Here is a 23,922-nt window from a genome sequence, read left to right on the forward strand (position 1 = left end):
AAACTGAGAGCTTTCCCCCTAAGGTCAGGAACAAGACACGGATGTCCACTCTTGCCACTGTTATTCAACATAGTATTGGAAGTCTTAGCCTCTGCAATCAGACAACACAAAGGAATAAAAGGCAACCAAATCAGCCAGGAGGAAGTGAATCGTTCACTCTTCCCACATGATATGATACTGTATATGGAAAACCCAAAAGATTCCACCAAAAAACTGCTAGAACTGATCCATGAATTCAGCAAAGTTGCAGGATATAAAATCAACAGAAATCGGTTCCAATCCTATACAATAATAATGAAGCAATAAAAAAAGAAATCAATGAATCGATCCCATTTACAATTGCAACAAAAACCATAAGATACCTAGGAATAAATATAACCAAAGAGGTGAAAAATCTATACACTGTTCTACACAGAGCTAGAACAAATAATCTTAAAATTTGTATGGAACCAGAAAGGACCCTGAATAGCCAAAGCAATCTTGAAAAAGAAAACCAAAGCAGGAGGCATCACAATCCCAGACTTCAAGCTGTATCATCAAGACTGTATGGCACCGGCACAAAACAGGCACTCAGATCAATGGAACAGAATAGAGAACCCAGAAACGGACCCACAAACGTATGGCCAACTAATCTTTGACAAAGCAGGAAAGAATATCCAATGGAATAAAGACAGTCTCTTCAGCAAGTGGTGCTGGGAAAACTGGACAGTGACATGCAGAAGAATGAACCTGGATCACTTTCTTACACCATACACAAAAATAAACTCAAAATGGATGAAAGGCCTCAATGTAAGACAGAAAGCCATCAAAATCCTCGAGGAGAAAGCAGGCAAAAACCTCTTTGATTTGGCCACAGCAACTTCTTACTCAACACGTCTCCAAAGGCAAGGGAAACAAAAGCAAAAATGAACTACTGCGACCTCATCAAAATAAAAAGCTTCTGCACAGTGAAGGAAACAATCAGCAAAACTCAAATGCAACCGACAGAATCGTTTGCAGACAATGTATCAGCTGAAGTGTTAGCATCCAAAATCTGTGAAGAACTTACCAAAGTCAACACCCAAAAAACAAACAATCCAGTGAAGAAATGGGACAAAGACATGAATAGACACTTCTCCAAAGAAGACATCCAGATGGCCCAGCAACACATATAAAGATGCTCAACATCACTCATCATCAGGGAAATACAATCAAAACCACAATGAGATACCACCTCATACCTGTCAGAATGGCTAACATTAACTACTCAGGCAACAACAGATGTTGGCAAGGATGTGCACAGAGAGGATCCTTTGCACTGTTGGTGGCTATGCAAACTAGTGCAGCCACTCTGGAAAACAGTATGGAGTTTCCTCAAAAATTTAAAAATAGAACTACCCTATGACCTAGCAATTGCACTACTTGGTATTTATTCAAGGGATACAGGTATGCTATTTCCAAGGGTCACATGCACCCCAATGTTTTAGCAGCACTATCGACAATAAAGTATGGAAAGAGCCCAAATGTCCATCGGGGGATGAATGGATAGGAGTATTACTTGGCAATCAAAAAGAATGAAATCTTGCCAATTGTAAATACATGGAACTAGAGGGTATCACGCTAAGCAAAATTAGTCAGAGAAAGACAAATATATGACTTCACTCACATGAAGACTTTAAGACACAGAACAGATGAACACAAAGGAAGGGAAGCAAAAATAATATATAAACAGGGAGGGGAACAAAATATAAGAGACTGTTAAATATGGAGAACTGAGGGTTGCTGGAGGAGTTGTGGGAGGGGGGGATGGGCTAAATGGGTAAGAGGCATTAAGGAATCTACTCCTGAAATCACTGTTGCACTAATAAAAAATAAATAAAGACCACAGGATAATATAGTGGGGGCAGAGGATAGTTTCAGCACCTGGGTAACCTGCTCTCATGTTTCTGAATTTAAAACCGTAATAGTGGAGGGGTGCCTGGGTGGCTCAGTCAGTTAAGCCTCTGACTTTGGCTCAGGTCATGATCTCATGGTTCATGGGTCTGGCTCTGTGCTGACAGCTCAGAGCCTGGAACCTCCTTCAGATTCTGTGTCTCCTTCTCTCTCTGCCCCTCCTCTGCTAGTGTTCTCTCAAAAATGAATAGAAATGTTTAAAAAAAATTTTTTTAAATGTAATAGTCCATTACTAAAATATTTAATTGAAATAATTCATTGAAAGCTGTGCTCATTTATTTTCAAAACATTTAATTTCATCTGAATTTCATACGGTACAAAAATATTACATGCTTAAACACATTCAAATAGAAAGTTCTTTCAATTCTTTGGGCCACCTTGAAGGCAAATAAATAAGAAACAAATAAATTGCATAGCATACAGAAAATTTTCTTTCACAAGAAAAAAAATATTTGGACATTTTATACTTAGCGTAGCTCAGCAATCCATTTTATGTTAAAAAATTTAGTTAATTGTTAGGAGGAACAGTATATATACAAAAGAACTCAATAGAGGGCAGCTATTTTAACTTTTAATTAAAAACATGGCTGCTTTAATTTTTTTCTTGTATTTTTTTAAGAAGATACTCCATTTGTAAATTCAAGTTTGGTTGGCCTTTTTTAGTCTTTTTGCTCAATATTTTGAATACTTCCATTTTCTTCTTTTTATAGAGCCTTTGAGCTTCTTCTCTCTCTTGTTTTCTCTTCTCAAATTCCTACAATTATTAACATGCAATTTGCATTAGTAACAAACAGTAGATACAGTTCAGTCATTGTGCTGAAATAGCTATTACCATGCAAACACTTTAGGCTTGTCTTAGATTTTGCAAAATAAGAGGTGTTACCTGTCGCTTAAGTAGTTACCTTCTGCCTTTACTCTATAATGCTCTAACACAGACTAACACAAAGTTATTAAAGTTTTTTAGTTATTTGGCTACAACTAAAATTAGAGCACAGAGGAAAGAAGGCATATATATGCAAGATTTCATCATTTAATTAGATCTGGGATTTTAGAGATTACCTACTGCATATAATACAAAAATCTTCACTTGTAGAATATCTGGTATTCTATTTAATTTGCCATCTGACAGATTTAATTAAGGAAACATTTACTGACTATATAGTAGGCAAAACACTGCTAGGCATTATGATTGTGATTAAGAGTTATGCTCCTTTGATTTGCTAAGATAAAGACTCAAATTCATTTGAGTATAAGAAAAATAATTCAAATTTTTATGTAAACCTGAAAAGCACTATTCGAAATGCACAATATTCTTACAAAAGTTAAACAAAAGTTCTTAAAAAAAAAAAAAAAACCAATACATGTGCTGTTTCTCAATTTCCCTAGTAACACATATAGCACCCAAATGACAACAGCCTGTATTGGTATGTAACTTAATTATCAAAGTGCTTTCATATCATAGCATATTCTATTCTTAAAAAACTGTCATTCTAGGCTATTATCTTCATCTTCATCTTACAGATGAAGAACTGACATTCCATGATATGGAAAGTGACTTGTCCCAAATCCTAAATACCCTGTAAGACCAAGTCTCCTATCTAGATCTTGTTAATGCAAAGTCTGATTAGCACTCAAACTTATGTCCTCCTATGGTATAATACTTCATTTACTTTAACAAGCACAAAAGATCTGGAATTTATTTGTGAATTCAGGTATATACAGGATAGTTTACCTCTATGGAGTTTCTCTAAACAAAGTAAAAAAACAAAAACAAACAAACAAACAAAAGAAATTGAAGTTTTAGCATCTATTATGGGTGCTTATTTAATTTATGTAGTTTTGATTTCTCATGGATTGATTGGTGTTGGCTTTTTCTCCTGACATCTGATATCCATAAATTCTAAGAAACTATCAATTTTCATGACTACAAAGCCTTAATATTCATATATATAAAGAAAATTTCAAAAAGATACCAAACGTTTTATAGTATAGTGGTCCTTACTTTACCTGTTATACCATTTCCAAAGGTGGCAGTTAATAACTGACTGTTGCTGGTTAGAAAAGAGCATAATGTAACAAACTATGAAACAAATGTACAATACTTCCATGGAGAAATGTTTCTCCTTCATCCTAGTCTACCATCAGTTTAAAAATAATCAGGAGAATTGTACATGTTAAACTTCCAGATTTCTTAATTATACAAACTCTAAAGCTAAGACATAACAGAAATTTCATGTCAATACCATCTTTAAAGTAGTTTTTGATTAATGTGCAATCCTTTTTAAAGTGATGGATTAATATAGCTTCAATGCAAAAAATAGAAACCACAGATTGAACAATTTTGTTGAAGCTCTGCATCATCTTGTTTTCATTTGAAAAAGACTATTATAATTTTGGGCTTCTGAATGACAATAAAGAGTGGTAACTTTTTGCTAAACTAATCTAGTAAGTTTTTAATAGGCAAGATCAACTCTTTAGAAAGAAGTATTTTATTCTAACACCTCCCTCTTTTACCTGTTTCAATGTAAAATTACGATAATCTATTTTTCTTAAGTCAGTAGATCTCAAATTTTATTATACATAAAAATCTCGAGACACTTGTTAAAAGTGCAAGTTCCTAGACCATACTCTTAAAAACTGTTGTCCCAGATACTCATTAACCTATAAGCAGTATCTTTAAGATCCTATTCTTGACCTACTAGTATGCATGCCTTCTTGAGGATAATAGAAATGACTGAGGAATTAGTTAAAATTCTCCAGCTCTTCTCCGACCACTCATTTATTCAATAGCAATTTACAGAAAACATACTATATACACGTACTAAGAAGCACAGCTTTATGTATACATTTAGAATTTAAAAAAAAAAGAATTTAAATATTTTAAAAGATCTTACTTGTTTCTTAGCAGTACGCTCAGCTTGTACTTGTTCATATTCTTCCTGTGCTTTTTGATTTGATGTTTTCTTTTTATTTTTCCTTGGAATAGTAATGGAGCTTTTTAAGATAAAGATATGTAAGTCAAAGGATTAAAAATGGTGCAACCAAAATTATGACACAATTATGTCAAATATAGTACTTGCACAGTAAAATGTCACTGATGCAAATGAACAGAGCAAGGAAGAGAGGCTGGAAGAGGACATCAATCTTATTAGTAAAATGTCAAAAAAAATATATTAAAAATATAGTTACAGCTTTCAAAATACAATTAAAAAATAATTATAAATAAGTAATTATAGAGACTCTTTGAGAAATATTTCAACCAGGGACAACACAGAAAGCTTTGAAAGATTCTAAAATGTTAACAAACAGGAAAGCAGCACAAGAATGACAGAAATGACAGTAGGAAGAAAACCTTAAATTGAAGGATGTTACAGAAGTTGTGGGTGGTACATGAACTTTAATCCCAAACTGCTTTGATCAACTTGTCTCTACTTAACCTATTCAATCATGAATGACTACACCTTGAACCTAGTCCCCATTTAAAACTGTTCTATATTAAAGTACTTCTCCCTCTGATGTCCCACTCTAATCTAATTCAACTACTGAAGCTCAGATGACATTCATTTCTCAAGCTATCTGATTCAGTAATTAATCTTCCTTTTCCCAGTCTCAATTTTTCACACCAATTCACAACTACAATAAAACATATTTCAACAGTTCCTTTCTTGAACAAATGCATAAATTATTCATTACCAGACTCTATGTACTGTTCTAACTATCAGTCTTATTCCTTGTCCTTTCATTGTCAAATACCTAGAAAGAACAGAAAATAGACTACAGATGTCATATCACATTCACTCCTTAACTCCTTGCAATTTGGCATTTGTTCTCTTTAATGAAACTATCCACGTCAAAAATGGCCTTCTAGTCAAATATGAAGATTGAATCAATGGGCATTATTTAGTCTCATTTAATTGGCCATTCACTATTTTTGAAAACTTCATTCCCTTAGTTCTAGTGACATTCTTCTCTCCTGCTCATGTTTTCCTTTCTTGCACCAGGTTTTTCCCCAAGTGTTTCCCTTCTTGGTCTCCATTCTTTAGGTAGTTACATCCACGTTAATAAAGACTATCTACTGAAAATCTCTCCAAAGTCACCAATGATTACTTAAACCATAAATCCAAAGACTTGTTCTTAAAGTCCCGTTTTTCTTGGACTTTACAGTGTTTGATACATGAACAATCTCTACTTTCTACAACTGTCCTCTGCTGACTTCATTGTTTCTGTATTCCCCTTTCTCCAATTATGACACTTCTATTTAACTTCTTCAGTAACTTTCTCCTGCTTTGACCTCAAAGTTAAGAAATCTTTAACAATATGATTTTTACCTTCATATTGTGTCTCGTGGTTTAACCCTCCTTACCTCAATTATTACCAAGAATGACAGAAACCTGCATTTCTAGATTTGCCAGAACTATACATCCATTATTCAATAATATGACGCACATGCCTACTGACGAAATTGAATTTTTAGCATCTCTGTTTCTATTTGCAATTGTACTTTTTCCTGGGGTCTTATTTCCTGTTACTTTTACCACAAGTAGCTAACAACTTTAAGCAATCTCTACACCCAAAGTGGGGCTTGACGTGACAAGCCTGAAACCAAGAGTCACACACTCTACCCACTGAGCCAGCCAGGCACCCCGAAGGGAGGCAGTGAGCGCTCCAGATACTAACAACTTTAAAGAACGGTATTTTAGTGAACTAAAAAGTTAAGAGTCCCAAGTAACAGCTGGATTCTGTGCCAGTTTAGGTTTTAGCACATTTTAACTTGAGGTATGCACAGAGAAAGTTAAGTCAGCTCTTTTAAAACCCAAGTGTTATACAGCTATGCCATCTATTTGTTTAATTGCAATCAAGTCTATGTCCTCTGGGGGAAAAAATCTAGAATAGTAGTAACAGCAGCAGCTAACACCTATGTAGTACTTCCTATATACCACACACCTTTTTAAATACCTTACAGAAATAAACCAGTCTTCATAGCACCATGAGATGGGTCAGGAGTACCACAGAGTCTGTGTGAATATCCATTCTGGAGTTGAACAAATGGCAGCTCTGAATCACATACTTCTTATTATCATTTCTATCTCAAAGAAGAGGCACCAGTATGTTAAGTCCAGCTCCAGAGTCTGACGTTAACCACTATACTATAATATCTCTCAAAGTAGTTGTTGGTTTTTTTCAACATGTACTACTAACAAGAGTTTACCATGGTCCAAAAAAGTTAAATGCATTTGAGGCTGAAATCCAAAACCCACATCTTTTAATTCCAACTTCATTACTTCTTCCACTAACATAAATTAGCCTAATTCAGTCATTTTAGCTAAAAAGAAAGCTTCCCTGAAAATATTTTCACATAATTCACTGTGATTTCTAAAATGCCTTAAATGAGAAAAATTCAAAATTCCACAAACTGTCCTATAAACTCTTTCATAAAACACTACTTCTATCTAAAGGACTTGAAAAGAAAATAATACATACTTTATTCTTATGCTATGTTGCTCTGCTGCCTGAGGCTGCTCAGCACTACAATGTTCTTCAGACAAAGCTTGGGCAGTGCTACATTGTTCTTTTAGCAAAGGTTGATCAACTTGTTCTTGTGATAAAGGCTGTTCAACTTTTCTAAGTTGCTTCCTGAGTCTTTCCTCTTCAGCTAAATAAAGATGTTTTAGATGATCAGGGTATCGATCTGTGAACTGGGATTCCTGTGAGGTTTGAGCCTTCTTTTCCTTCCACAGCAATTTCTTGTAATTTTGCTGAATCTTCAGTTTTCTTTGGAATGCGAAGCCTTGTCCTATTGAAGAATATCAGTCATATATTAACTTTCTCAGAAAATAAATTGCATGAAAAATGTAGCTATTAATTTAACATGGAAAACTTTTTACATCATCACATTCAGAAACTCGAATTACTTTACTAGCAAAACTAGTTTTGCTTTAAGAAGTCATTTCATAAAACAAGTTTAAGAGAATGTAATGAATAGTATGCTGGTCCTTCGCAAAAAGACAAAGCTAATATTAGTCATACACACTCAATAATCTCAAAGAAGAGAAAATGACTAATGTTACATAACTCCAACTGACTGCACCCAAAATCAAAATGAATTCCTTCATTCATCTAAAACACTTACTCTAGGTCTCCAATACTTTCAGAAAAAACTCACATCAATTATTTTACCTTAGAAAAGCACAGTATAACTGATTTTCGAAAGAAATTCAGTACAAAAAAGAGAAGACAGTGCATGATTTTCTGTACAGCTAGCAATTACGAGAAAACTGAACTTACAGCTTATACATTCCACATGGGATTTGAGGACACGTGCAGACAGCAAGACAAAATAAAAACAAACTAAAACGAAGTTCATTAAGATCAATAAAAGAAAACGGTTTCCAAAGCTTTGGGATATTTGTAATCAGCAAGGATTTGGGGCAGTACATTTCGGTCCCATCTTTCTCTATATCCTTTGCCTTAATACATGCAGAAGTGGACCATAGATGCTCTGCTTACAGTTTCACAGAAAAATTGTAAGAAAAACAATTCTGATCAAGAATGGGGTTAAGTCGGGAAACACGTTTAAAGATTTAGTTAGCAACACCGCCTCATCTTCCATTCCTGAGCTATGGGAAGCCCATAGCTCCCATATTCCCATATTCCCTCTGCCCCAAGGAGGTCCGGGAATGGCCCCCTCTGCCCCAAGGATGTCCGGGTCTGGATCCTAAAACCTTCTTCCCTGCTATGGCGAGTCTCATATCCTAAGATTTCGCAGGCCTGAGGATTTGTAAAAGGCTGCCTTCTTACATACCCTCTCGAACGCTTCCCACGAAGGCCTGCTGATGATTAGATCGCCACGTCCTCTGCTTCACATTCTTTTTCCTGAATGCGACCGGGGAAACTCCGTCGCTACGTGACCCAAAATTCCCTGCCGGCCACCGAGCCGCCGGCCTCACCGGCGCCATGGCACACCAACCAAGTCGCCAGGAAAAATCACAATGGACGCTGTGAAAGTACGTCATGAGACAAAAGCAATCAATCACCCAACTAGAGTCCAGATCGGAGACGTATTCATACGGTCTGAGTTACTTGCGACCGAGCCCTCGCCTTGCGGCTACGTTTGCGCCACCTACAGCCCGGGAGGGTGAGCGTCATGGCGGCTTCTTTTCCGCTCCCAGTGACCCAGGACCTGTCCACGTTGCGTGCCAAGTTGCAGGGACTGCTGCAGTTCCTGAGAGAAGCCCTGTCCATTTCCAGTGCACATACGGTGGACTTCTACACTGAGTCCGTGTGGAAGCAACTGGTCGACTTGCCCCCGGAGACCGTGCTGGGGGTGCTGAAGCGGTCAGCGGCCGAGGCGGAGGCTCGGTCCCCCGAGGCGCGCCTCCTGATGGAAGCCGAGATGGGATCAGGTGAATGGCAAGAGGGCGGGGCGGGCTTGGAGCCGAGAGACGATCCGGCCCAACAGAGAGTCTCCCTAGCGGAAGAAGAGCGGAAACAGGTGTGCGGTGGGGCGGGCAGAGGCGGGACCGGGAGGCACTCGCTTCGGGGCAGCGGAAGCGGGGTCGGGTTCGTGGCAGGGTGGGCCTGGTACGTTCTTCCGGGTTATCTCTATCGTCCTTGGGTGCTTGTGTATTTTCCAAATTTAAAGAGACAGGGAATCGTGCAGGAGCGTTGTTCTTTGAGTAATTCAACAAAAAGTTTTTGAATGGTGGGAAACAAGACGGACAATGCTTTTAGATTCCAAGTGGAAACGGCAGAAGATAAATCAACCCTTTATGAAATACATCAAGATAATTTAAAATAATAATGGCCAAGAAAAAATAAATGAAAACAGATGTGATAGCGATTGTGTGAGGAGACTGCTCTAATTTAGGTGCTAAGAAGTAGGAGAAGGCGCCAGCCTGCAGTGAGCCACAGGAAAGGATTTCAGGAACCAAAGAGGCCCAGAGGCACAAAAGAGCAGGACTGGTTGAGGTTCTGTAGAAAAGCTTGAGTGTCTAGAGCCAGGCATGGGGAAATGGCAGGTGTGGTCAGGGAGGTAAGCAGGGGCCGGATCACGCAGGATCTCCAGTCCTCTGAAATTTTAAGTGTGATGGGAAAACTTTGGAGTCATTTGGTCAATATGGGGACTTAATGTAAGTTATATTTGAAAAAAAAATAGTTTTAATAATTGTTTGAAGAACAGACTAATGGAGCAAAAGGTGAGAGTCCAGTTAGAATGCCATTTCTGTAGTACAAGAAAGAGATGCCTGTGTCATGCAATAGGATGGTAGTAGTGAAGACCTGAAATATATACCCGAAATATGTACCAGTTCACGTGAAAATTGTTTGTAAAGTATCTACTGTGTGCCATGAATTTTTGTAGGCTCTTGGGTTTCTTGCCTTGGAGAAATTTAGATTCTACTGAGGTGAGTACATGTTAGAAGCAGAGATGACAGGACACCGTCAGGCTTCTGGAATTTCTTCCCTTTTGCTACTAGGCTTTCCCAACTTTGCACTTACTTTATTCACTGAGCATTCTCCGAAATACAAAGTACCACTAGAGGGTCCTCCTGTAATAGGTAAATACTGGTTTCTTTAAAGGTACTGTTCATTGTAGAAAAGTTACACATCTCTTCAGTTTGCTCTCTTAATACCCAGTACTCACCTAGTAACAGGGCTTAAATTCTCAGTGTACATTTGTTGAATGAATGAATGACTCATGGTAGCTCCTAAAAAAGAAAAAAAAAAAAAAAAACCCCAGCAATTAAATATGAAGCCCAAGACTTTCATATGGGTTTTCACACAATAAAAGAATTAGATTGTTTGAATATCCTAATGATAATAATAGGGTTATTTGATATTTATTATTTACTCTACCGTGTGCTAAGTGTTTTCTTAAATATTTTCTCTTTTAACATTTATATCAGGCTTGCAAGATGGGTTCTGTTTTCGCTTCTTTGTGAAATTGCAACTTGAAATAGTTTATCAGGGTCACAGCAATGGAGATTCAAACTTGCATCATCTGAGGTCTTCACTGTAATGAAAGTTTATTCTGAATTATCTAAGAGTGAATTACAAAGGCTATTATCAAAGCCAACATTTTTATGACACAACTACATTCCTTTGTTCTGTTTTGTTTTTATTGTTTTCCCTTTTAAGAATATAAGAATTGTTTTGTTCACTGCTGTATCCCTAGTACAGTGCCCAGTCACTATAAGTGGTTAATAAATATTTGGTAAATGAATGAATGAGTGACACCACTTACTTGTTCTCTTGGGCTAGGAGTAAAATACTACTATCTTTTGGGAAAACCTTACAATCAATTTTTTAGTTATCCAACAACAGTGGAGTCTAGACCAGATTGTTCACTTTTGAAAAGTACCTGGCCCTGCATACTTTTATACATAATATTCACTTGTGCAAATGGTCAGCTGCCTTTACTATTAAAATAATGAATTTTTATAATTCATGCTTGTAAGGGATATTAATTTTTGTTCATGCAAAGAAAAACTATAGGCATTTTCTCTGTCTCTATATGAAGTCTGTTGTTTGTGTCCTAGAAGAATAGTTTTTGCTCTTTTGACTATATTTGTATCTTATTAAAACTTACATCACATGTCTATGTACAGTATAATTTAGCAGTTAAATTTTTAGACTTTTGTATTAGATGTGATTCAAATTCCAGTTCTACCACTATCTCTGTAACCTTGGGGAAGTTTGTTCACTCTCTCAGCAAACACTTACTTAGTGTCTACTGTGTGGCATGCTTTTCTAGGAGCTAGGGAAATAGCAAATAAACAACAACCCCGTCTTCATCTTGCTTGCATTCTAGAAGGAAGAGAGACAATTTTTAATGCCACAGAAAAATCAAGTAGAGAAGGGAGGAATAAATAGAGGAAGTGCAGGAGGAAAGTTTGTTTGCAATTTATATAGGTTGTTCCAGCAAGAATTCATGTAGATATCTCTGGAAAAGAAACCTAGAAAGGAGAAAAATGAGTCATGAAGCTATCTGGAGGTAAAACATGCCAGACAGTGAGAACAGGAAGTGCATAGGCTCTGATGTGGGAGTATGCATGGTGTGTTAAAGGAGCACCAAGGAGACTGGAAAGGATTTCCATCAGGGACCCGCATAAAGTGGGGTTTTCTGCTGATTCTGTATGAGGAGTTACAAATAAACACAATTCCCAGAGCTTCACTTGAGTTAATGCACAGTGTGTAAAAGTGCACCAGCAGATGTTTGGCCCAATCATTTTGGTGTTTTATGAGACCAAGTTGTTTCTGAAGATCCTCAGGGTAGCTATTTTAGTAGATTTCTCTTACTAGGTGATGTTATGGTCTGGTCAGAGTCCTGAAAGTTTCTTCTCTGTCTGCCTAAAAACAATTAGAGAAGAAACATTTAATTCTCTAAAATAAAAAGGAAAGATACTGAAAATAACTATATTTTATGGATATAAATTACAAGTGTTATGGGTTGAATCGGGACCCCGTCCTCCAAATTCATATGTTAGAATCCTAACCCCCCATTGTGACTGTATTTGAAGATAGGGCCTTTAAGGAGATGAGATTAAATGAGGTCAGTAAGGGTGGAGCCCTAATCCAACAGGAAGAGGAAGAGACATCAAGAGGGCACACAGAGAAAATCTATATGAGGACACAGAATGCAGCCATCTGCAAGCCAAGGATAGAAGTTTCCCCAGGAACCAACTCTGCCATCACCTCCGTCCTCCAGCTTCCAGAACTGTGAGAAGTAATTTCTGTTGTTTTAGCCACTCACTCAGTCTGTGATATTTTGTTATGACAGCCAGAGTAGACTAATGCAATGTGCTTTGCAGACAGGACTGCCAGAGTTCAAGTCCTGGCTCCACTTCTTACTAGTTTTGTTAACTTGGACTTCAATGCTTTGTACTTAGGTGCCTTATCTGTAATAAGGATAAGTATAGTGCCTATTTGATGGAATACTATGAAAGTAACATGAGTTGATACAATAATGCCTAGGAAATAGCAGCACTTAACCCAGTCATTTATTTGACTAATGTTTATTGAGCACTTCCTACCTACCAGGTTTTATTCTAGACCCTACAGTTATGATACTGAATGCAACAAAATTCCTGCCACATGGAGCTTATGTTTAAGAGAGGGTAGATCCATAGTAAACCAAGCGTATATATGGTGTATATATATATAAACATCAATAAGTGAGATCAAGTGGCAGTAAACACAATAGAGAAAAGCAAAGCATGGAAGGGAAAGTGAAGAAGATGGATGGTGTGGTGGAGAGAAATGCTATTTTAGATTGGGTGATTAGGGAAGTCTTCTCTAGCAAGACAAAATTTGAACAGAAACTTGGAGAATGCCAGTCGTACAGCTAAGTGGAGGAAGAGTGTTTTAGGCCAAGTAAAGAGCAGGTACCAAGCTGGAATATGCTAGGTGTGTTGAAAGCACAGAAGAATGGTCCAGGTGGGACTAGTGAATGATAAGATTTGAGAGGTGGCCTGGGATAACTTTATATAGGACTTTGTAGGCCATACTGCTAGGGCCATCATCCCGGGGACATGGGATTGAGCCTGCACAAGGCTCTGCACTGCGCATGGAACCTGCTTAAGATTCTTTCTCTCTCTCCTCCTGCCCCTCCCCTGTTCACACACTCTCTCTTTAAAAATAAAAAAGATTTTGTGTGGGGTGTAATATGTGATTTATGATTTATGTGATATGTGATTTATGACTCTGGCTTCTGTGTGGAGAAGAGACTGTTAGAAGGGGAGAATGGAAGCAGGAAGACATGATAGGAAGCTAATAAAATAACTTCAGGTAATGGCAACTTGAAGAGATCAGATAGTTTCTCTAGCAAACAACAATGATAAACAGTGGCCAGATCATTAAAAAACAACTACTGGAAGGTTTGGGAAGATGACGAAAGGTAGTTGAGAAGACTTTATTATAGAGGTTTCTACTGATGGATAAGAACTGGGAGTTCGTGGCTTTCTTCCTTTCTTTTGTGCTCCAAGCCCCCCTAGATCTGGCAGTGGAAAGCTGCATCCTTACCACATCAAGGTGGTGATGACAAAGTTCAGAGATCAGAGCAGATGGAAATTTAAGGAATATATTGTAGAAGCAGGACAGAAACGGCTGAGATCTAAGCTCCAAGCTCTGCCACAATCCCTGGGTCACATGCAGAGGTCACATGCAGAATCCAGCAAAATTGCTGGCAAAACTAGGGCATGGTAAGCCTTTGAAAGAGAGCTTCTGACAAGATTTGCAAATTTACTGCCCCTTTGAAAGAGTGTGTTCCCCAGAGTGCACACAATTTGGGTGGCAAAGATCAGGAGCCTGCTTGAATTCATGAATTCTAAAGGCAGAACTCAGGGCTAGCAAGTGGGAATTTAGGCTGGGGAGCCCTGGAAACATAGGGTGAACCCCACAGTCTGTGCAATCTACCCAAATCTTTGTCTGACTGCTACACTGCACAGGTTCAGGGATACCCTCAGGGGTCAGGGTAGCAAATCAGCAATTGAGCAGAGACATCAGCTGCTTCACGCTGAAGGGAGATAGATTTCATAGTTGGGAGTCCAGAGGAGTTAATTTCAACCATAACAAAACCTTTAGAAAAACAAAATAGATTCACTACAACAAATTCCCTGCGATTCTGCTTTTTAACCCAAACTCACTAGATGTGCAAAGAAACGGGAAAGTGTGATTCATACTTAGGAAACTGATTCCAAGTGAGCACTGATGTTGGATTTAAGTAGCTATGTTCAAAGAATTAAAAGTGTAACCAAAGGGGAAAAGAATGACTTAATAGGAGCTGATCCTTGTTGAACTCAGGTGTTGGATTTAAGTGACTGTTAAAAGATTATTCAAAGAACTAGAAGAAGATATACTCTAAGAATAATCTCTAAGAATTAAAGGAAAATATAGCATTAATGAATATTTAATTATATGACCTACCTCATAAATTTTTAACTGGAGAAGTACACACATATTGACACAATTATATTAATGTCATATGTTGCTGCAAAACAAGTGACTTAAAACTACACCATCTCACACAGTTTCTGTGGGCCAGGAATTCTAGGAGATTGACTGAGTGGATCCGATTTGGGGTCGCATGAGGTTATAGTCAAGATGTTGTCTGGGCCGTAGGTGCTGAAGGCTTGATTGAGGCTGGTGGATTTGCCTCCATGTTGTTTCCCTCACACTGGCGGCTAGTTGTTGCTGCCTGTTGGCATAAGGCCTCATTTCTCACCACTTTTGCATTTGCACCATGCCCTTGATTTTGTCTGTGCTCAGACATGACTATGGAGTTGTCACGGCCACAGATCTTGTCTGACATTGGTGTACTGGGACACTTGTCACATTCAGTAGAGAAGACTGTGACTTGTATGTCAGTGCCAGGCACTTATGAGCTGACATCTGTCTGTGACAGCTTTTTTTTTTTTTTCTTTTTCGGAAGTAAAATTTTACCTGTTTTGCAGAGCTGTAGTAAAGATTAAAGATGATATACTATAGCACCCAATGTAGAACTGGAAATTCAGCATGGGTACAATAAATCGTGGCTAATAAATGATGATGGTGATAGTGGTGATGATACTGTATAGTGGTGATTGTGTAAGTCTTTCCTTAAAAGAAGTAAACTGTCAGGAACTTCTAGAAATGTGAATGTCCCCTATAACAACCTGTATTCTCTGCCATATTAACAAATGTCACACTATTGTCATTGTCCACTGGCTTGTCTGTAGTTGCAGCTACATTATTAGCTAGGTATAAACCAAGAACAGTGTTTGCTTTCTTCACTGTTCTACTCAGCAACTTGAACAGTTTCTGGGATACAGATGAGTGAAGTAATTGATGCTTAAAGACTGAATGAAGTGAAGCATAGATCTATAATGAGTGTTACTGAAGGTACCCCTTGAAATGTGGTAATGAACTAGACATCTATTGTCTCTGGTATGATCTCTGTGTATATACTATGTGAAAATGTTGTACATCATTCAATACATTGCAAATTACAATAAGATACCCTGAGAATTTGAAGGTAAAATCAAGACAGGCATCACATCAGATTAAAATTTCTAAAAGTCATTACATATATAGGTGAGGTTAACCATCTTCAGGAAAAAGCACTAGCTTTTTAATGCTTTGCTGACTCAGGACAAAGGGGTTTCCTATGTCTCATCTCAAGAGATAAGATTTTGTTATGCCCCTTTCAAGGGAACGAGGCTGTGTCATTGGGAAGTAATGACTGAATGTATAAATCTGTAACATTTGCAAATGTACCATCTCTTGGTCTTTGAAAATTTATTGGTTTTCACAAAGTCTAGAAAATTCTTCCAAAAACACAAGAAGGAAATGATATTCGGAGTTAGAGTAGCCAAAATATGTTACGAAGTAGAAATAGATCTAGATTACAGAGACAGCTCAACCAGTTATCAAGCTTAATTAAAATTTTCTTTAAGAATGTGTGTCTTTATTTGTTCTAATTGTAATTTTAAAATTAAGAGACTGTGTCCTAGCAAATGAATGATATGGGTTATATTATATAGTATAGATTACCTATATATAGATATATAAATATATTTATTTAAATATACTTAAATATATTTATAAATATACTTATCAATGTGTATTAATGCATATTTTCATTTCTTGTAACTTTGTTTAGAATCTGTTGGGGAAAACCTATTCAGCTCACAGGAAATCCAAGCTGTCCTTGGTGACTGCCAAAGCCCAGGGCTGTTCTAAGACCCTGCCTGAACCTCCAGGGCCTCTCTTGACTCTCTGCTTCCAGGTTCTTGAGGCCATATGCTGCTTCTCCTGTTTCTTATTATTGTCACTGAAACGATCCTTACTAGGATTGGATGCTGAGAATTGGTTCCTTTTGGCGAGCATCTGTGTAATTAATTTACTATCATTTTAATTGAACAACGCAGAACGTGTATGGCTATGATAGGTTTTTATTTTGTTGAGCTTTCTCTTAAATTATTTTTATTGCATCTTAATAGATTACATTTCTTCTTGGCCATCCTAAGTAGTTTTTGTTGGTGGTGGTGATGGTGGTTATTGTGGTGTATTGACGTTGTGTTCACATTTAATTTAAAACATATGAAGCCAGAAAATGTGTTTGAAATAGAAAATGAGAAAACAGAAATAATTAGTGTCATCTGTTTTACTCTGTTGTATTCAACTTTTATTCATTCACTTTCCTTATGTATTTCCCTGAACTCTGTTTTCCCTTTTTCAGTTTTTCTGGATCTTTTTAGGAGACCTCAAGTGTGGAAATAATATGACACCACAAGATAGTGGCAAGTGTCAGCCCTGTCCCTGGGTTGCTACTGCAATTATAAGTAAGGGAGAGCAACAAAGCAAGCAAATCTGGGAACCCAGGGTGATTTGTCATCGTACTTTGCTTATTTGATATATAGAAGGTGCTTTCAGATTGTTCCTTTTAGATGAGACCATTTAGAACTGAATTTATATTCTAGTTTTTAATACATCCTCCCCAAGTTTTGAGCCCCCATCCCCCATATCTTTCCATAATTAACATGTTCAGTGCAACAAAGTTCATGAAGATATCTCTCATTATTACATTTCCCGCTTTTTTTCCCCTCGTTCCATTTATTTTTTTTAATTTTTTTTAATGTTTATTTATTTTTGAGACAGAGAGAGACAGAGCATGAATGGGGGAGGGTCAGAGAGAGAGAGGGAGACACAGAATCTGAAGCAGGCTCCAGGCTCTGAGCTGTCAGCACAGAGCCCGATGCGGGGCTCGAACTCACGGACCGCGAGATCATGACCTGAGCCGAAGTCGGACGCTCAACCGACTGAGCCACCCAGGCGCCCCTCCCCTCGTTCCATTTAAATTATGCTTATGTTTAGCTGGTCAGAATAAATTTGAGTGCCTTCTATATGTTTAGATATTCATCTTATGTTGTTTATATAAATTTTGTCAAATCATTAACCTTTCACTGGAAGCTTGCAGTTAATAGTAACCTATCTTTTTGGTTTATCATGATTTAGATTCTTTGCCTGGTTTACAAACCGCCCCCCCCACACACATACAGACACACACACACACACACACACACACACACAAGACCCAAACCCTGCTTGCCTACATGCCTTCATAACTGCTAGGGTCTGCCTTTATTTTTGTTTTATAACTTCATCACCTCAGTGGTTAAAGGGCTTCTCTATAAATGGCATTAACATTCTTCCTGTTACTCAGGCTCATAATCTGTCATCTCTTCTCCCTCAATTTCTCTTGCATCTGCTGCTTCCCATTCCCGTAGCAAATAGTTTAATTTCCTCCTTTTTAAGTCTTGCAGCAGAATTTTAGCAATAACTTTGAGCTGTTATTCTTGCCTTCAGACTCTATATTTCAGTTGCCTTTCCATTCATACTGCTTTCCAATTATCTTCCAGAATCATACTTCTGGTCCTGTCCTTCATCTGTTCAAAAGTCATCAGTAGGTCTATATTTCCTGCAAAATAAAGTCCTTCAACTTCTGGCCTTATCGCCTGTCTCCTCTTCTGTTGGAACCTCATTGTTAATGTAAGCAAATAGGAGGTAGCATGGAAAGAGTATAGGTTTTGTGGTCATCACATTTAGTTTTGAATCCTGGCTCTGATACTTTACTGCTGCGCTGTATCATTTTGTGCAACTTGGTTCAGCTTTTGAGCCTTAGTTTTCCCATATGAAAAATGGGAATCATAGTTCCTGCCTATAGGGGCTGTGTAAAAGTAATTAAGATATATGTTAAAACCTACCACGTGAGTAGGCATTTAATAAATATTATTAATCTTCCCTATATTCTACTCCCCTCAGATAGAGGCAGTCTGGACTCAGAGTCCGAAGACCTGGATAATCCATCTCTAAGTCTGATTAGCTGTGTGTCTTGAACAGACATTTAACCGTAGGCCCTAGTTTCCTCATATAAGAAGTAACACCTGAGGTGTTCCTCAGTGGCTGAGGTGGAAAATAGCTGCCCCCCAATCTCATGTGGCTTATACAAATGTCTTACATGACCAGTAAGTGTTTGTTTGTTTTTTTCCAGCCAACATTTCAAAATTGACAGATTTAACATATACACATGCACACAAACACCATAAATCTGGGATTGTAGTTTCTCTTGAAAAAAAAAATCAGATCTGGCTATTTTGTTCCACATCTCTGTGTGGCAGAAAGCTCCCTTTATATCTTCAAGTGTTATCTTCATCCCCTAGCAAGCATCTCCATCTGAAATAATTTCTCCAGCCCCCCCCAAAGTACTAGAGATTATGACTCTTGGTTTGTGTCCTTCAGTCAGTTTTCTTGTACCCCCTGAAAGTGAATTTAGGAGTTTGTTTCCGAACAACCAAAAATAGTTATGGATCACTTGACTAAAAGTGATCTAGGGTGGCTCCTAGTTCTCAAATCCTAGGGAATGTAATGATTTAAAAGTTTTATCTACAGACCTTATTAGTCCCTGCTGTTAAATCCCTGATCATGTTGAGGGCGTGAGTCAACCTGAATCTTGAGATAGAAAAACATATGACCAGTCATTATTGGGTCATCCAAGTTAATAAATGATTGAACTCCCTACATGATCTGACTCCACATCAACTTTAATTATGAAGATGGCTGAAATAATTTGATGTCAGTTCTCAGTTTTTTGTTTTTTTTTTAATTTTATTTTTTTTAGTTCTCAGTTTCAAGGTATGTTTTCAACCAAAGTTGAAGGGAGGGGGTAGAAAGGAGTGGTATAGTATTACCAGTACTTCTCTTGGGGTTCTATCTCTGCTCGTATACCTTGTACTTCTGCTGCCTTGTTCCCTTAGTGTGCCATGTATTTTTCCCCTCCCTCATTTTGTTCGTGCAATCCTCTGCCCCACCTCAAATATTTAGTAACAATACATTTATTTCTCATCTTTTTTTCAAAGCCCAGATCAAATTATACTACATTAATAACAAAACTAATTATTTGTATATTTTATTTCTACCTTTATTAGAGCACTTAGCATGTTGTGTTAGAATGACTTGCTTCTTTCGACCTTACTAGTATATGAGTTCTGGTCTCTAGCATATGGTTAGCACCACAGAGTTGGTCCTCATTGTCTATGTGTTAAATTTAATATAGCTAAGGATAGAGTATAGGAACATTCCAGTAGGTAGAGCAGTGTAAGCAAAAGGGTAAATATGGAAAACTATAAAACACATAGACAGGAACAGAGAGCAGAGCATTCATAAAATTTTTAAATAGCTAAGAGTAAAGTCTGAAAAAAATATCGCAGCCAGTTTCTGGAGACTAGTCTGCTAAACTGTTTGGAATCATTCTTCCATGGGGCAACAATCACCTTTGTGATAGTCTAGAGTTGAGGGTTGGCCTGGGACAAGATGATAGCAATGGAAATGCAAAGGAAGTGATGATTTTTAAAAGAATTTGTGCAGAGAAAATTGGTAGTTCTTGGTGACTGATATTTATATGAGTTTAGGGAAATGGAGGAATCAAAGATAATTCAAAGAATTCTTTGGGGGAAATAATGCATTTAGTTTTAGATATATTGTATTTAAGGTCACCCAAATGGAGATTTTAAGATTTCACATTCATTGCTCCTCAACCATTTATCTACTGCTTCATATTTTTAGAATCAGTTTACATGTTTTATTTGGGTAGTACGAATTATCACTTCTCTAGGCTATAAGGACCAAATGTGATTGGAATGAATTTAACCCTACTGATAGTTGAAAAGTGAGAGAAAGGACTAAGCAATCCTTGAGCATCTTGTCTCTCCCCTCTACAAGTTCAGTATTCAAAATTTGCTGTAGTCATTATTGGAATTAAGATAAGAAAGGTCAGTAGTCTCTACACTTTACAACTTCTGGGTGTCTGTATTCTACTTTTTACAAATATTATTTAAGATTTTATTAGTATAACATGGTACTAGGTGTTGTGCTTGAATACAAAAGTGAACTGGGCATAATCTTTGCCTTTAAAAATTCACATTCCAATAAGAAAGATAAAAGATATTGGTGATTGTAGTATAAAACAAAATGGAAAGATGAATGGAGTTTTCCTTTCTAAGCAGAATTTTACTCTAGTTTCTTCTCATTTAGTCTGAAAATTATACTTTCTAGACTGTGTGATCTGTGAAAGTCCTATGTTCTAAGCATTGCCCAAGAAAATGCTTAATTTACCATTTATCAATCTATCTAAAGTTTATTTTGAGAGAGAGAGAGCATGCACACATGCATGTGAGCACACACATGCACAAGTCTGGGAGGGGCAGAGAAAGAGAGAGGGAGAGAGAAAATCCCAAGCAGGCTCCATGCTATCAGCACAGAGCCCAATACGGGGCTCAATCTCACAAACCATGAAATCATGACCTGAGTGGAACAAAATCAAGAGTCAGAGGCTTAACCAACTGAGCCACCCAGGTGCTCCTTTCTATATCTATCTATCTGTCTGTCTGTGTATCTATCTATCTATCTATCTATCTATTTTTATTATTTAATTTCCAGCTATGTGACAGTGCTTTTATCCAAAACTGGTTGATTTCATTTCCCAAGTAAGTTTTTCATCATTCTTTGTATTTGAAATTTAAAATGTCCAGCTGTGTGTGTTTCAGTTGTTGTATTGCTTCCACAAGTTTTTATCATTCTCCACAATAAAATTCTAGTTTTCCCTCCTGGCATGTTAAGCTGTTCCTCATTTATTGTTTTATTCTTCTCTGTGTGTTTCTTAAGAATGTTTATGCCATCTTAGTGAGGTAATGTATCATGACAACTATTTTTTTTATTTTAAAACTGACTATTTTTAGAGTATTCAGAATTTCATTACAGCTGGCTCTTTGTCAACAATTATTTCTCAAAGATTATTATTCTTAATTGACTGCTCTTTGCATCTGTTGAGTATGAAGCCATTATCTAAACATAGTGAATCTGTCCTTTTGTCTACAACACTTGCTTTTATAAACCTTTAATACTGCTTAATACTTTATAGTATTTTCCACCAAAGACAGATTTGGAAGTATAATTCCATTATTAAATTATCTGGAAATAATTATTGTTTTTTAGGAGGAGGGTCATTTTTAATCTGGCAAACTTAAACTTGTATAAAATATTTCTACTTCTGTTCTTTTCTTTTTATTTTTTTTAATCTTTATTTTTAAAAGAGAGAACAGAGTGTGAGTGGAGGAGGGGCACAAAGAGAGGGAGACACAGAATCCGAAGCCAGCTCTAGGCTCTGAGCTGTCAGCACAGAGCCTGACGTGGGGCTTGAACTCACGAACCGTGAGATCATGACCTGAGCTGAAGGTGGACGTCCAAACGACTGCACCACCCAGATGCCTCGTTTGTTCTTTTTCTTTAAAAAAAAATTTTTTTAATGTTTATTGATTTTTGAGAGACGGAGCATGAGTGGGGGAGGGGCAGAGAGAGAGACAGAATCTGAAGCAGGCTCCAGGCTCTGAGCTGTCAGCACAGAGCCCGATGCGGGGCTTGAACTCATGAACTGTGAGATCGTGATCTGACCCGAAGTCAGCGCTTAACCGACTGAGCCACCCAGGCGCCCGTTTGTTCTTTTCAATCTTCCTTCTCCCACCTTTCACTTAGTATGTGTATTTGACTTAAGTTTACTTTTTATTTATTTATTTATTTATTTATTTATTTAATTTTTTATCTATCAACTTTATATTTTATTTTACTTTTTCTATTTCAAGTTTTAATTAAAAAAAATTCCCCTTTCTTAAATTTAAATTTTAGTTAACATATAGTGCAATATTGGATTCAAGAGTAGAATTCAGTGATTCATCATTTACATCCAACACCCAGTGTTCATCCCAACAAGTGCACTCCTTAGCACCCATCACTCATTTAGCCCACCTCCCACCCATCTCTCTCTGTCACCTCATAGTTTCTTCTGTATCATTAAGAGTCCCTTGTGGTTTGTTTCTCTTCTCTTCTGCCCCCCATCCCATATGTTCATCTGTTTTGTTTCTTAAATTACACATATAAGTGAAATCATAGATATTTGTCTTTCTCTGGTTGACTTATTTCACAGCTCTATCCATGTCTTTACAAATATATTACAAATGGCAAGTTTCATTCTTTTTTAGGGCTGAGTAATATTCCATTGTGTGTGTGTGTGTGTGTGTGTGTGTGTGTGTATATATATACACACACACACACACACATATACATATATATATAGAGAGAGAAATACACACACACACACACCACATTTCTTTATCCATTCATCAATTGATGGACATTTGGGCTCCCTCCATAATTTGGCAATTGTTGATAATGCTGCTATAACCATTGGGGAGCATGTACCCCCTTTGAATCAGTATTTTTGGATCCTTTGGGTAAATACATAGTAGTGCAATAGCTGGATCATAAGGTAGTTCAATTTTTGGTTTCTTGAGGAAGCTCCATACTATTCTCCAGAGTGGCTGTATAGTTTGCATTCCCACCAGCAGTGTGAGAGGGCTCTTCTTTCTCTACACCCTCTACAAATCTGTTGTTTCCTGTGTTAAGTTTAGCCATTCTGACAGGTATGACGTGGTATCTCTTCATGGTTTTGGTTTGTGTTTCCCTGATGATGAGGGATGTTGAGCATTTCTTCATGTGTCTGTTAGCCATCTGGGTGTCTTCTTTGGAAAAGTGTCTATTCATGTCTTCACTGGGTTATTTGTGTTTTGAGTGTTGAGCTTATTAAGTTCTATATAGATTTTGGATACTAACCCTTTATCAAATATGTTGTTTGCAAATATCTTCTCCCATTCTATAGGCTGCCTTTTGGTTTTGTTGATTGTTTCCTTTGCTGTGAAGAAGCTTTTTATCTTGATGAGGTCCCAATAGTTCATGTTTGCTTTTATTTCTCTTGCCTTTGATGACATTGTCTAGTAAGAAGTTGCTATAGCCAAGACCAAAGAGGTTTCTGCCTGTGCATTCCTCAAGGATTTTGATGGCTTCCTGTCTCCATTTAGGTCTTTCATTGACTTATTTATTTTGGTATGGTGTAAGAAAGTGGTCCAG

At 37.4% G+C, this 23,922-nt stretch overlaps 2 protein-coding genes across 7 annotated transcripts in view; one reads left to right on the top strand and one right to left on the bottom strand.

The window, feature by feature from the left end:
- Window positions 1-2,311: 2,311 nt before the first annotated feature.
- On the bottom strand, window positions 2,312-9,080 carry CCDC59 (coiled-coil domain containing 59). 2 transcript variants are annotated; one of them, XM_049626015.1, is made up of 4 exons: window positions 8,735-9,075; window positions 7,414-7,726; window positions 4,827-4,926; window positions 2,312-2,686 (listed from the first exon to the last, which is right to left on the bottom strand). In XM_049626015.1, the coding sequence occupies exons 1-4, from the start codon at window positions 8,943-8,945 to the stop codon at window positions 2,525-2,527; spliced, it is 786 nt and encodes a 261-aa protein (XP_049481972.1). In that variant the 5' UTR covers window positions 8,946-9,075; the 3' UTR covers window positions 2,312-2,524. The 2 variants fall into 2 exon arrangements, with proteins under 2 accessions (XP_049481972.1, XP_049481973.1); XM_049626016.1 differs by lacking the exon at window positions 2,312-2,686 and adding an exon at window positions 6,877-7,015 and having other exon boundaries at window positions 4,826-4,926; window positions 8,735-9,080.
- METTL25 (methyltransferase like 25) overlaps window positions 9,077-23,922 on the top strand; it is a 155,949-nt gene continuing 141,103 nt past the window's right edge. For all 5 annotated transcript variants that reach the window (XR_007456740.1, XR_007456739.1, XM_049626012.1 and 2 more), the window contains exon 1: window positions 9,077-9,335. Coding sequence is in view for 3 of the 5 variants with exons in the window: in XM_049626012.1 (XP_049481969.1) it covers window positions 9,077-9,335 (259 nt within the window). In the remaining 2 variants the exon portion in view is untranslated. The remainder of the gene's footprint in view (window positions 9,336-23,922) is intronic.

Source organism: Panthera uncia, chromosome B4 (assembly GCF_023721935.1).
Source record: "Panthera uncia isolate 11264 chromosome B4, Puncia_PCG_1.0, whole genome shotgun sequence".
In the NCBI taxonomy this organism is placed as follows: domain Eukaryota; kingdom Metazoa; phylum Chordata; class Mammalia; order Carnivora; family Felidae; genus Panthera; species Panthera uncia.

What these genes read in the sequence shown, in the direction of transcription:
- CCDC59 (XM_049626015.1), bottom strand. Translation starts at nt 8,945, where the DNA reads ATGACGTACTTTCACAGCGTCCATTGTGATTTTTCCTGGCGACTTGGT. An exon ending in CGTGGGAAGCGTTCGAGAGG is followed by an intron (nt 7,727 to 8,734) that starts GTATGTAAGAAG and finishes ATTCTTCAATAG; the next exon opens with GACAAGGCTTCGCATTCCAA. An exon ending in AGCGTACTGCTAAGAAACAA is followed by an intron (nt 2,687 to 4,826) that starts GTAAGATCTTTT and finishes TAATAATTGTAG; the next exon opens with GAATTTGAGAAGAGAAAACA.